We start from the raw sequence: 12435 nt of genomic DNA on the forward strand, positions 1-12435 counted from the left end.
GGTGACACTGGAAGCGCTTGCAGATGTGGTGGTGGTGGTGTTGTTGCCTAAGAGATAAGAATAAAAGGAATAAAAGACTATGGCTGTATGGTTTAGGGAAAAAAGTACTTTATATTGTAGTATTGTGATTATTGTGCACCATATTGCATTTATGGTATAATAAACAGATTGTATTTTGAGTATGAGTGCTTTGTTATGAAAGAAAATGCACAGATTACTGGTAACTTCATACAAACATCAACTCATAAGGAAATTTAGATATTGCACGGTACTATATTTAATCACTAGGATGCAACAAGAAAATGATGTAGCAGGCAGTCAGTATCAACGGTTTCACATATGAAGTGAGAAAAAAAGCCCAATTTGGACATCAAGTCAGTACCAAATGGACTTCCTGTGTTTTTAATGAGAATCTAAACAAGCTTATTTCTGAGTAAAGAGCTGACACTGAGCTGTGAGGACTGAGTGAGGTTTGTAGTTAATTAACATTTAATTGGACATAAATAATGCAGCGTTTGACAGCCCCCACATTTTTATTTAATTAAACGGCAGCTTTTAGTGGTTGTATGTACTTACACAGTATCTATACTTTACTTTGTTATTTATATTTCTAGCAACTTTTACTTTTACTCTACACTCTCACTACATTTCTTCTAACTGAGTTGGTATCATGGGCTGTATTTATATAGAGCCTTTCTAGTCTTGATGAACTGCTTTACACTACAGTTTTCACACCCAGTCACACGCTGCAACACGTCTTGCTCAAGGACACATATAGACGAGCAGAGCCAGGAACTGAACCCACAACCTTCTAGTTGAAACATATATTGCCCTACCACTGAGCCACCATGGCTCAATCCTTCTTTTAATACTGTAACTTCTAAAACTTCTAAAGTACATTTTATATCAGAAAATTACTTTTGATACTTAAGTAGAGTAAATGTCATTTACTTTAAGACTTTTATTTAAGTAAAAAGTCATTTTCTGGTAAGATACTTTCACTCAAGTATCCCTTTGAGGTGCTTTATACTAGACTGCATTCATGCATCACTTTCACACAGAAACCAGGTGTTCCAAGTCTTTTTGGCTAATTTACAAGCAAAGAGAATCTTGTATGTTGCTTTTAAACAAGTCCAAGTCCAACACGGGTTATGTCACTGACAGATGAGTAAATGATTAAGTGTCTTCTGGTTTGTCCTGGTCCTGGAAAGCTGAGGGCAGCATTTGGCAGCAGGGCCTCGCTCCCTCTGGCTTTCATTATGCACAATAGGTGCGCTGTGCCTGCCACTGTCACTGAACTACCTGCCATTCACCTCCGTTTAGACACAATCTCATCTCATCTCATCTCATCTCATGACGCCTGGCTGAACCCGAACCCGTGGCCCGACTTAACACGAGCGCTGAGCGCTGGAAACATCTGATCCATCCCCGCAGCCTCTTTCACGCCCTCTGCAAACGTCTGCGTTGAGCGTTATTCTCACTTCGCTCGCTCTCGCTCTCTGATACAAAGAGTCCTCTCTTATCACCCTCGCTGCAGCGTGCCCAAGTCGTCTCCTGCACTGTCACGACTGATACAACTGTGCTATTCTCTGACTGCCCCCAACACACACAAATACAATAACAATTGTTCCCGTTTCCTGCCCATGCTGTCATTACGCAGCTGTTGAATGAGATATTGTCCATTTTCCATCAGTCAAAGACCGCACACACACACACACAGACACACATTTTGATGTATTTATGTACATGTATGTACATTTCCGCACGTCACTCTCTTTCTTGTTCTTTCTCTCTCTTTCTTTCGGACACAAACACACGTTGGTCTCTCACACAAACGTTGGCTGCCAGAACTCTCTGGCCTAATTCCCCCCTCTTATTGATGTGTGTCTGTCAGTGAAAGAGGCGCAGCACAAAGAGCAGTGATGGGCCAGTGTGTGGCTCCGACGGAACAAAGAGCGGTCTATTCCGCGCCAGCTCTCAGACCCTTCTGGAAACACTGCATAGGCTTGTTCAAGCTATGGCCATATTTTGAATGAGCCCACTGTATGTTCAGCAGTGAACAACATGGCTGCTTCAGTGTCAAAGAGCACGGGCCAGATTGACCTGCACTTGTGTTGGCCGTTCCCCAGTGTGCGACTATGAATTAAAAGGGGTTCGTTAAGAAGAAATTAAACAACCTTTGTAAGTACTCTTTACACACAAAAGCTGTGAAACTCTGTGCAGTGCCGCTGAGACATAATTACTCTCACATTATGTCAAATTGTCGGCTTTATCGTGCCGCTATCGGAGCTTTCGCCCTCACGATTTGAACCCTGCGCTTTAATCTCCTTTTTAAATAATGACATGTCATCGTCCTCCTCATTCAATAATAATAATAATGGATGTGATTTTAGAGCATTTTGTGCCACATCTTCATCATTATACTCTTTATGCCTGAATGAAGCTGGAGCTGATGAATATTCAGACTGATAAGGGAACATTTGCTGTTTAAAGTTGCAAGTTAGTTTGTACAGTGCTCATTTGTTTGATCTATCTTGTTATTTCACATTTGTCACTTTGTTGCAAAGGTGTGAGTTGGTGGTTGTTTTTTTTCTTCTGCTAGTACCAGAGCTTTCAGCAGCTCTCTGGTTCAGCTGGACAAAGACAGTGAGACAGCAGGACTGGACAACTGACTGGAATGAGCTATGAGTTATAGACAATGAATAGTGTGTGTGTGTGTGTGTGTGTGTAATTCTTTCTTTGTGAGGAGGAGCATAGATAAGTCTGCAGTATGGCCCAAAATGCTCTCACTATAATAATTATATTAAAAAAGCTTCTTTAACAGATTTTTAGATATTTATAATGATAAATGTGTTTGTGTTGGATCTTAAAACTGTTTTCATATATGACTCCTTTCACCAAGAGAGTCATGTTTTCCCACCTGTGTCTGTTTGTGTGTGTGTTTGTTCACTTGCAGGATGATGAGAGAGAGAAAAAAAAGTAGTAAACAGATTTCACAAAACTCAGTGGGAGGATGAATAACCCATTCAGTGTTGGTGCTAATCTGGATTCTGGCCTGAGCAGATTCAGTAATTAGCTTAGACAGTGTTTCCCCGAGAGTTTCCTCCCTCGAGAGTTTCAGTTTGTGTGAAGCGTCGTTGCTAAACACTTTAATGTTGACCTTTAAAAGAGAGCTCTTCTATTTCTACGTAAAAATTGATTTGTATAATACATTAATTGGTCCTTTATTTTCTCGATTAATCGATTGATGTTGGGTCCACTAAAGGTCAGAAATTCAGTTTCTCTGTTATATGGAGCAAACGAACAAAAGAGTACTTGAGTCTGTTGCTGTGACGTGAACACTGTCAGAGTCGTGTTAAATCAGTTTTGATCAGAACAGGACAGGTGTAATTCCCGAGACCCATCTGGTGTTTTTGCGTCATCTGTTCATCAAGTCAGAATGACAAGCCGTGCCCAATGTGAACAAAGTGGTGACTCTCACACAGACACATGCGTCCACTCCAGGTCGGACAGTGCGGCTTTGTCTTCTAAAGGCTCCTGAAAGAGGATTTAGTTCTGAGTATAAAACCCACAGACAATCAAGAATATCATCAAATCCAGCTCTGGGATCAGCGCAGGGATGAAGGAGGGGGATTTACAGCCGCATGGGGAGCGGAGCGAGGGTATGAGTCAGGTCAGGAGAGCGTTTCAGGTTCAGTTTCAGCCGCAGGTCGAGTTCACTTTGACCACCTCTCGCCAGCCCCAGAGTAACCGCACGGTGCACAGTCTGGCACTTTCTCACTGTCAGGTAAATGTGCTGGGTCATGTGTGCATGTGTTAACGACAAGAAAATACAGTCATATCCTACAGATTTGAATTCATTTACACAGCACAACTGGCAAAATGGCAGAAGTAAGTTGAGTTAAAGTTGATTTCTGTAGCACATTTGAACATGCAGCATCTGTTGTAAACACATCAGTGTAAGCTGCCCTGAATCTGCTTATGGAAAAGAAAGGATTAGACAACATCAGACTTAAAAGCCGCATGTGAAGAAAGTAAATGCCACTGTGTCTATTATTAAAATAGTGATGTGCTAACTGCGAGTGGTATCATGTTTATTCTGTCGTCCCTCTGTCTCTGAACCTCACGTGAAATTGAGTAATGTGGCGTGTAGAGCTGAAACAATTAATCGATTAATTGGTTTGAAGCTTTTTTCTCATGATTAAAACAAGATTTCTGATTGTTTTAGCTTCTTAAATGTGAATATTTTCTTTGTTTCTTTGCTCCACACGACAAAGAAATCATTAAAACTCAATCATTTTGGTTTGTGGACAAAACAAAAATCTTGTTTTGCAGCTCTAGTGATGTGAATGAAGCCTGTCACTCCATTCCAGTGTGTGTGTGCGAGCCTGTCTGCTCAACTTTGCTGTTCTTTATGACCCCGACAGTGCAGCTGAAGGAATATATGGTGTTTCTCAAAGACAGAAAGGATCATTCCGTAGTCGAGAGGATCTTTCAAAAGCCGGGTCACACGGAGGAGTCGAGATTCCTTCTGAAAAATCAGGTTAGCAAAGTTTGCATCACTGAAAACTGCTGCTTTTGCAAAACATGCATACACAAAGGATTGTGGGTACTGACGCTGCACCGAGGATACACAGTAAATTCTCTGTGGGCAGCAACTCAGTCCTCTGTAGAATTTGAAGCGTCCTGCACTTTGGAACTTCAGCCGTTTGAGGACGTGTCTTTGACTTTGAGAAACACCCTTGGCTTGAACCTCTCGTCCCCAGGCTCTGGATGTTCCTGCCTCACTTGTTTTTGCTGCTCCCAGTGGGAGCAGAGCGATGATGATGATGATGCTGCTGCTGCTGCTGCTGCTGGGAGCACCAAGCACCAAGGAGGTTCCGTCCTAAAGGCGACGGCTTCTGTATTTTATCAGGTGTTTGCTCGCTTTGTGTTTCATTGAGAGCAGAAACCCTCTTGTAAGTAGTCGTTGTAGTTTGACATCACTTTTACAAGGAGATTAAGACTGAAGTTTCCTTGTTTTTCTTCTCTCTCTCTCTCTCTCTCTCTCTCTCTCTCTCTCTCTCTCTCTCTCTCTCTCTCTCTCTCTCTCTCTCCCTCTCCCTCTCTCAGGTGAACCACAAGAGTGAGTCACACAAGGCTGGCAGACATCCGTGCTGATGGTATGTGGGTTTTTCTGATACTGATGTGAGTCATTCATTATCCTCTCATTCCCTCTCTCCCTCTCTCCTCTATTCTTTTCTGCATCCTTTCCCTTAGCCTCTTGTGCCTTTTGGCTATGCCCCCCCCCCTCCAGGATGTTGTGTAATTTCTCAGCCTGCATGTACCTGCTTTTACTTCTGGACTCTTTGTTTCATCTTGTGAGTGATAACTGATACATGCTGGTCATTGTACAGAATATAAAGCTAGAGTCTGATTACTGGGCGCTCTCACAAAATTATAACATAAGGATGGCTTGATATCACTTTTATGTCTCCAATATCAATAATACAACCTTATAACAATTCAAAGGGTACCGCTGCCGTACGCTAATGACGTTGCCAACTTGCGTAGTAGCTGATGACGTGACCGATGACTTATGCAGCCTACGAATCGGTGCCTGCGTCGTCAGGTCTGCAGTTGAGCTCATTAGATCCATGTCAAACTTTTAGATTTAGAATGATCTTGTAAGATTGCTGAAATCTCACAGTTTGTAGGAGGCTTCTGCTGTTAATAATAATAATAATAATAATAATAATAATAAGTGCTGATGCTCGTTGTCGTAGTGGTCAGAGCTGTTAACTTGCAGCAAAAAGGCCCAGGTGTGCGACCCTGTCTGCGTTGCGTGCAAAAACAATTGTACGCTCTAAATTGACCTGTATGTGCGAGTGTGTGAGTGAATGGTTGTTTGTCTCTATGTGTTGTCCCTGCGATGGACTGGCGACCTGCCAAGGGTGTCTCCAGTGACCCCGCGACCTTCGTGCGGAGGATGAAGCGTTAGAAAATGAATGTTTTATTTCGGATTTTACTGTTCTGATACTGAGTATTCCATCGCTCACCCCTAATGAAAATTGTGATTGATTATCAGTAGCTCTAGGTTTCATTCCAGCCTCTCATGTCCATCTTCTCTCTCTGTGTACTAGACCAGCGTGGCCACTTGTTCCTGAATGAGAGATGCATGCTCCCTCTTTGGATTCATCCCACTGACCACTACAGAGCCCGTCAAACCCTCCTGTCCTATCTCCCACTCCCACTGCTCCCCACTATACTGTGTCCTTGTCCTCTTTCCTCCACTGTTATAGTCTAGTTGAGATTAGGGCTGAACAACTAATCATTTTCAAATTCCTATGGCTGCAGTTTAATGGTTCAATATTTGATTGTTCTATATTCTTAGCAAATTAAAACAAAGTAATACATTAAAAACAACATCATGTCCTTGACTCCCCAACCTTGGTCCAGTGTGTAGAATTTGGGGGGATCAATAAACAAAAATTTAATAAAAAAAAAAAAAAAATGACCTTACTTTTCCATGCTTTGTTGTACCATATTTCATTTGGTTACAAAAAGCAACTTGATAAATCCTACACACTAGTCCTTTAATGTTTTGGGGGTGTTGTGTTCTAATGCTCCATCGTATTTTGAATTTATTACACAATGAATATTGAACTTAAATTGCAAATAGCAATTGCAATTCCTCGATATTTCCCCACATCGTTCAGCCCTAGGTGAGATCTTCTGCATGTCTAACTGATAGCAGACTCTTTTTTAATAATAATTTCACTCCCTGGTTGTCATGAGAGGTCATCAGGGCCACTTGCAGCAGGGGGGCGACATGCACAGTGAGACAGAGGAAGTGGGTCCCAGTTCAGGTCATGGAGGTAGGAGCGAGGCAGGAGGGTCACAGAGGCGAGGGTTGCAGAAGGCCTTCTCCCAGTCAGAACGCCTCTCTTTCAGTAAAATGAGCCACAACACCAGGGAAAGCATGGGGGTTCTTGGCCAGGGACTGAAACAGCTGTTCCGCCAGCAGCGTAAACACCTCTCTCACTCCGCCGTCCCCTCCTCATCTTCCTCCTCGTCTTCCTCCGTAGTGTCAGCAGGCGACACCTCCCCCTCTGCCCCCGAGGATGCCGTTGGGTGCCGCTGTCCTGACTCTGACCGCCTCTCTGCTCCTGTGGTTCCCTCTGCAGCTGGCCACAGCTCGGCGGCTGCAGGCATGATGAGGCGCGGGACCAGCCTGCAGAGCCGGCGCAGTAAGGGGTCGGGATCTGGGAGCGGAGACCGCGATCCTCTCCTGAAAGGTAGCCCACAGGCCCCGCGCCGCCGCTATACCACTGATCCACAGCAGTATATTAGCCGTCCGCGGTCCTCTTCCACGACCGACACCACCACCGCCAGCAGCCCTGTCCCCGTTAACACCGGCAGTGATGTGGTGCTGTCATCGGGGTACCAGTCCACCGAGGAGACGGACAGGGTGAGTCACCATGAAGCATACAGTCACTCACTGTGGTAAAAGTTTATTTGATGAAGTTCTGTTTTGTTTAATTACCTGTTTCATATATTTAGCGTATAGGTTTTGCTTTATTGGCGAGCTAGACGATAAGTGTTTTTTTTTAACATATCGGCCAAAGGATTCCTTGATTTTGTAAGATTGGCATCAGCATCGGCCAAAGAAAAACCTACTTCAGTCAATTCTAAAAATGTGTATCAGATTGGATAAAATCAGTGCCGTCTTGGCCTCTTCCATTTGACAGACAGCTTCAGCTGCAAGGCAAGGTGCTAGTTTTATGTTCAGGTGCACTTTTCTTTGACAATATCAAAAGCAAAAGTGCCGTTTGGAATTATTTTGGCAAACTATCAGAGAAAAGCCGAGAATGTGATTAGGCCACATGCAAACGGTGGTTACAAAGACATAAGTGTCTGTAGTATTGACAATAGGATTAAGTTTGATACGATTGATTTGCCACCGCTTCTCAGTTACTCTTGTCAGACCTTGTTTGTCAGTGAACAAGTCAAGACATTCACTCAGAGGCTGAGGTTCACTTTGCCACTGATGCAACATTCCCTGCTGTTTGGGCCAAGAGCCCAGAGATCAGACTTTTACTGTCTGTCAGTCTGTCTGTCTGTCTGTCATCATTACCTCAGTCTGAGTTTGTTCAGAACTGAATACTGATCGAGCATTTGCTCGCAATCTCACATTTATATGGAATATGATAATTCAGTATCGGGCAATCTTATCCTGAGAAGCTACGGCCATTACAGTAGTGAATACATTCATAGGGACTTGTTGTGTTGCTGTATGAAGCTGCAGCTTAATCTGCATTGTGTGAGCTGATAATTTGACTGAATGGTTTGAATGTAGCGGACATTTGTTTATATTTAAAGCTATGCACTGTGGCTTTAACATGCTGAACTTTGAGTGGTCAGCACTAGTGTCTGTAATCATTCCTCCCGTTTATATCATGCCTTCATATCATGCTTCCAGTTATTATGAAAAACTTTCTAGTTATTTTTAATATTTCTTTTTTTTAAAACTGCACCTCTTAAAACATAGATTGTGGATCTTTCACCCTGTGGTTTTCCAACTGGACATAATTAAGACAATAAATGATCACATGAGCCTCTGACAGATTGGAACATTTTTACTACTTTTCCTTTAAACATCACATTTCTGGAGTTTAAAAAAAAAAAAATCATTATTTTTTATAATCTGCTGTGTATTTGAGTGACTTACTGCTTTTTTATTGAAGGCTGTGCCTTTTGTATACCATGCTGCAGTTTGATGTGTCTGCCACCAGAGGTCGCTGTCAGATCAGCGAACCTGCTGGGAGCAGCAGAGGCGCTGGGCTTGGTTCATGTGGAGGTTGTGTTTGCGTTACTCGAGCACATGTTTGTGGTCGACGAGCCTCATCCTCAAGGTTGATGTAATAAGCCATTTATAAACCATTGACTCTGAATCGGTGTGAATGTGAGTGATGGTTCAGCATCTGTCTGTCCAGCAGTGAGTTTAGATTAGGTCAAAACAAATATAAATAAATAAATATAGACATTATTGTCTTCATTAGTCATGTTTGAATGACCTCACCTGTTATACGATGAACCAGGAAACACTATAACCTGTCTCATGACATCACAGTCTTGTCTTTATACAGGAACACAGGGACAGTCAGAATTCTCTACCTAGATCCCTGTGCCTGTCTTTTGTTGCTATAGTAACCTGTGTTTGACCTTGGAGGTGTGTAGTCGCCTGCTGTTAGTGGAGGTTGAGGGTTGGATAGTTTGTCTGAATTAAATTAACTCTTTCTTTCTTTCTTTCTTTCTTTCTTGATTTCTTTCTTTCTTTCTTTCTTTCTTTCTTTCTTTCTTTCTTTCTTTCTTTCTTTCTCTTGTCCTTCCTTCCTTCCTTCCTGCCTTCACCCCCCCTTGCTGTATTCTTCCTCTTTCCCTCCCTCTCACTGGAGAGTTAGTATAGAAGATCAGCTACTCCCTCCTCCTCCTCCTCCTCCTCCTCCTCTCACATCTTCCCTCCTCCTCCCTTTCTCACTCCACCCTTTGCCCTACTGACAGGAAGCAGGAGGCAGGAGGCAACCTTGGTGTGTCCTATATGAGTTAGAGCTGAGCACTAGTGGTGTGTGAGTGTTATCAGTGGTGCTATCAGAAGAGGATGTGCAGGGGTGTGTGTGTGTGTGTGTGGAGGAAATCATCTGTGCACTCAGAGCCATGTGGTGTGAGCATCTTGTGTGACTGACCGTGTGTGTGTGTGTGTGTGAGACACGGCGACAGAGCTCAGGAGATCAGTGTGTGAATATCAGCAGAGGGCAACACAGCTGAGCTCGCCCCCTTTTTTCTCCTCCTCTCCTTGTTTGTGTTTGTACAGTAGAGGCGAGCGAGCATGGAGTAGAAGTGTGTGTGCGCATGGCTGTTTGGTGAGGAGGGCAGTGTGTGTGTGTGTGTGTGTGTGTGGATGACAGTATGTGAGCGGTGTGTACTTTCTTTGGAGGGATATGAGTGGGGAGGAGTAGAAAAGGGGGGTCCAGCTGTGGGTCTGACTCTCAGTCAGTCAGGATGGTGCAGCGCTTCAGTCTCCGTAGACAGTACTCCAAGGTAAAGCTTGTTTTTCGTCTGTGTCTTTTCATCACCATACTTTTCTCAAATGTCTGCAAATACAATGCTTTTGCATATTCTTTTCTTTCTCTGTCTGGCAGCTACTTGGTATTATGCCACGTGTGTGTTCATGGCTGCTCGATCAGAGCTTTGATTGCTCCGTCTCTTGCTCGGCCAAAATGGTTTTAAATTGGCTCTGTCGCCATGCTCTGAAGCGGCGGACTGACCTGCTGCTTGACAACTGGGGAGAAAGAAAGGCTAGAAGCATTTTACCCATTCTGTCGGTAAAAACAATGAAAATGCTTTACAGGAAAAACTGTTGAAACTGTTTAAAAACAGCAAAGAAAAAAACAGCAGGGAAAAAGTTGAGATGATACAAGGTGAAATGAAACCTTATCACACACTAATGTCAATAAAATCACGATAATAATGATAAAATAATACATTACACTGGAGATAATAGTTAAGGTAGGTCAATACTGTAACTAAGCAGTCAGTCTTTATCTCAACTCTTGTTAAACAATAACTATCCGATCAATCAGAGCCGTCACTTCAGGATGTTATTAGTAAATATTATCAGTAATATATGGATTATTACTGACTGGGGAGCGTTTATGACTCATTTGTAATCGCAGGCTACGTAAACGGGCTCTACAATGGATTCATGTGTCCCCTGGTGCTAGTTTGTGATAAAGTGAGTGGAGGAAGAAAAAGTGATCTGCTGCTGCTGCTGCTGCTGCTGCTGCTGCTGCTGCTGCTGCTGCTGCTGCTGCTGCTGCTGCTTCATTACAATTAACTGCTAATTAACTGATTAATTAATTGACTGAGTGACTACACCCTCCGTATTCATCTTTAGTGCTGTGTGTTGGAGCTGGTGATGAAGCATCAACACGTGCAGCATTACACAGATGTACATACATGAAACGCAGTCTCACTTTCAGACTATAGAGGGTTTGAATCCAGACGGAGGAGTGTGGTCCGGTCTGGTCTTTTGTCTGCTGTTTTTTTCCTCAGAGGAATGGAGACACAGAACAGGAGTAAACACAGGCTGTGAAATACAAAATGTGCAGTATTGACAGACGCAAGGCAGGAGATGGTGAAGTAGCTTTTAGTGGGAGATGAGATGAGGAAGAAGCCAAACCTCCAGGCTAGACCTTTCTCTCCGTATCATTTTTTTGTTTGGTGAGTGAGTGAGGAAGTCTGAAGCTGTGCTTGTTTATTTTTTGAGAACATAACCTCCTCCAGGGCCTGTCTGGAGATGCCCAAACTAACCCTGACCCCTTCTGTGGAGGGATGTTGGAAAATATTGAAAGAAAGGAGCCAGTCAATTTCCCCTCGGGCCACATCTCCACATGTCCACCTGTCTCCCTGCCCATCTTTGTCTTCTCCTTTCTGCTCTCATTCTCTCTCTTGACGTAAAACCCTGTTTTTATAATACATCGTCTGTTAGTCTGTCTGCAATTGTTCTAAATCGCACCCAGATACCATAGTTGGACCCGACTGGACCCAAATTGGCTTATGAGCTTTGACCTGGAAATGATAGGAGTCACATTTATGCAGAAGAACAGAGACGACAGCAAGAAAACTGACGACAAACTCCAGAAATCCACATTCAAGAACCTGACCGTAATCGTTCACACTTATGAAGAAGAACACCATCCTTTCTGATAAGTGAAGGCCACCATAGTTACCTCATGCAAGTGGGAAGAGGAGGGTTCAACAGAAAAGTCCTCAAAAATCCATACAAATGTAATTTGTCTTAAGTTAAGGATCAGATTTTATTCCTGATAATAATAAGCAGCTGATTATTTGGTCTGAAAGTGCTGCACTAGGCCGGCAGCGTCAAACATCACCTGTTCCCCTGCGGCTTGTTCTGTGCCTGTTAGTTTAACATCGTCACCGCTGTCCTCAGCATCTCTCACCTCTTCAGGCTCCTGACAGTGTCTGTAAAAATCATCTGTGACCTTTGACGCTACAGAACCTGTTTCCCTGACAGACGGACGGGGTACGGCAGGGTCACGTTCATGTGTTCACAAGCAGGGCTGCAGGTTCGTGTGACTGCAATCGAGAGTCATCAAACCACTGCAGCAGCAGATTACCCTCAAGTCATAGTGTACACAGACACAGGAGCGAGCACGCAGTCCAACCAGTGCAAAGTCAAACAACTGAGTTTCGATTGACTTTCAGGAGACAGAGAGACAGAGAGAGAGACAGAGAGAGAGAGAGACAGCCGTGTGGCTCTCATTTAGCTCTCAGCTCCTACTTATGTCATCTCTCTGCTGTGTTTACCAACTATCAGCCCGTAGCAAAGTGTTCTCCAGGCACAGTGTGCGTGCTGCCAGCGCTCTATCATGA

General features: G+C 43.5%; 1 protein-coding gene across 6 annotated transcripts in view; it reads left to right on the forward strand.

Annotated features, from left to right (window-relative positions):
• The window catches only part of tmcc1a (transmembrane and coiled-coil domain family 1a), a 56282-nt gene that overhangs the window by 7635 nt on the left and 36212 nt on the right, over positions 1–12435 (forward strand). The window contains exons 3-5 of one of the 6 annotated variants that reach the window (XM_058642241.1): positions 4428–4543; positions 5113–5162; positions 6123–7450. In XM_058642241.1, the coding sequence (XP_058498224.1) occupies positions 6773–7450 (678 nt within the window). In that variant the 5' untranslated portion in view covers positions 4428–4543; positions 5113–5162; positions 6123–6772. Of the gene's footprint in view, positions 1–4427; positions 4544–5112; positions 5163–6122; positions 7451–9979; positions 10081–12435 lie in introns of those variants that run through there. The other 5 variants (XM_058642244.1, XM_058642243.1, XM_058642245.1 and 2 more) reach the window with 5 other exon arrangements.

The sequence above is a fragment of the Solea solea genome, chromosome 11, assembly GCF_958295425.1.
Source record: "Solea solea chromosome 11, fSolSol10.1, whole genome shotgun sequence".
In the NCBI taxonomy this organism is placed as follows: domain Eukaryota; kingdom Metazoa; phylum Chordata; class Actinopteri; order Pleuronectiformes; family Soleidae; genus Solea; species Solea solea.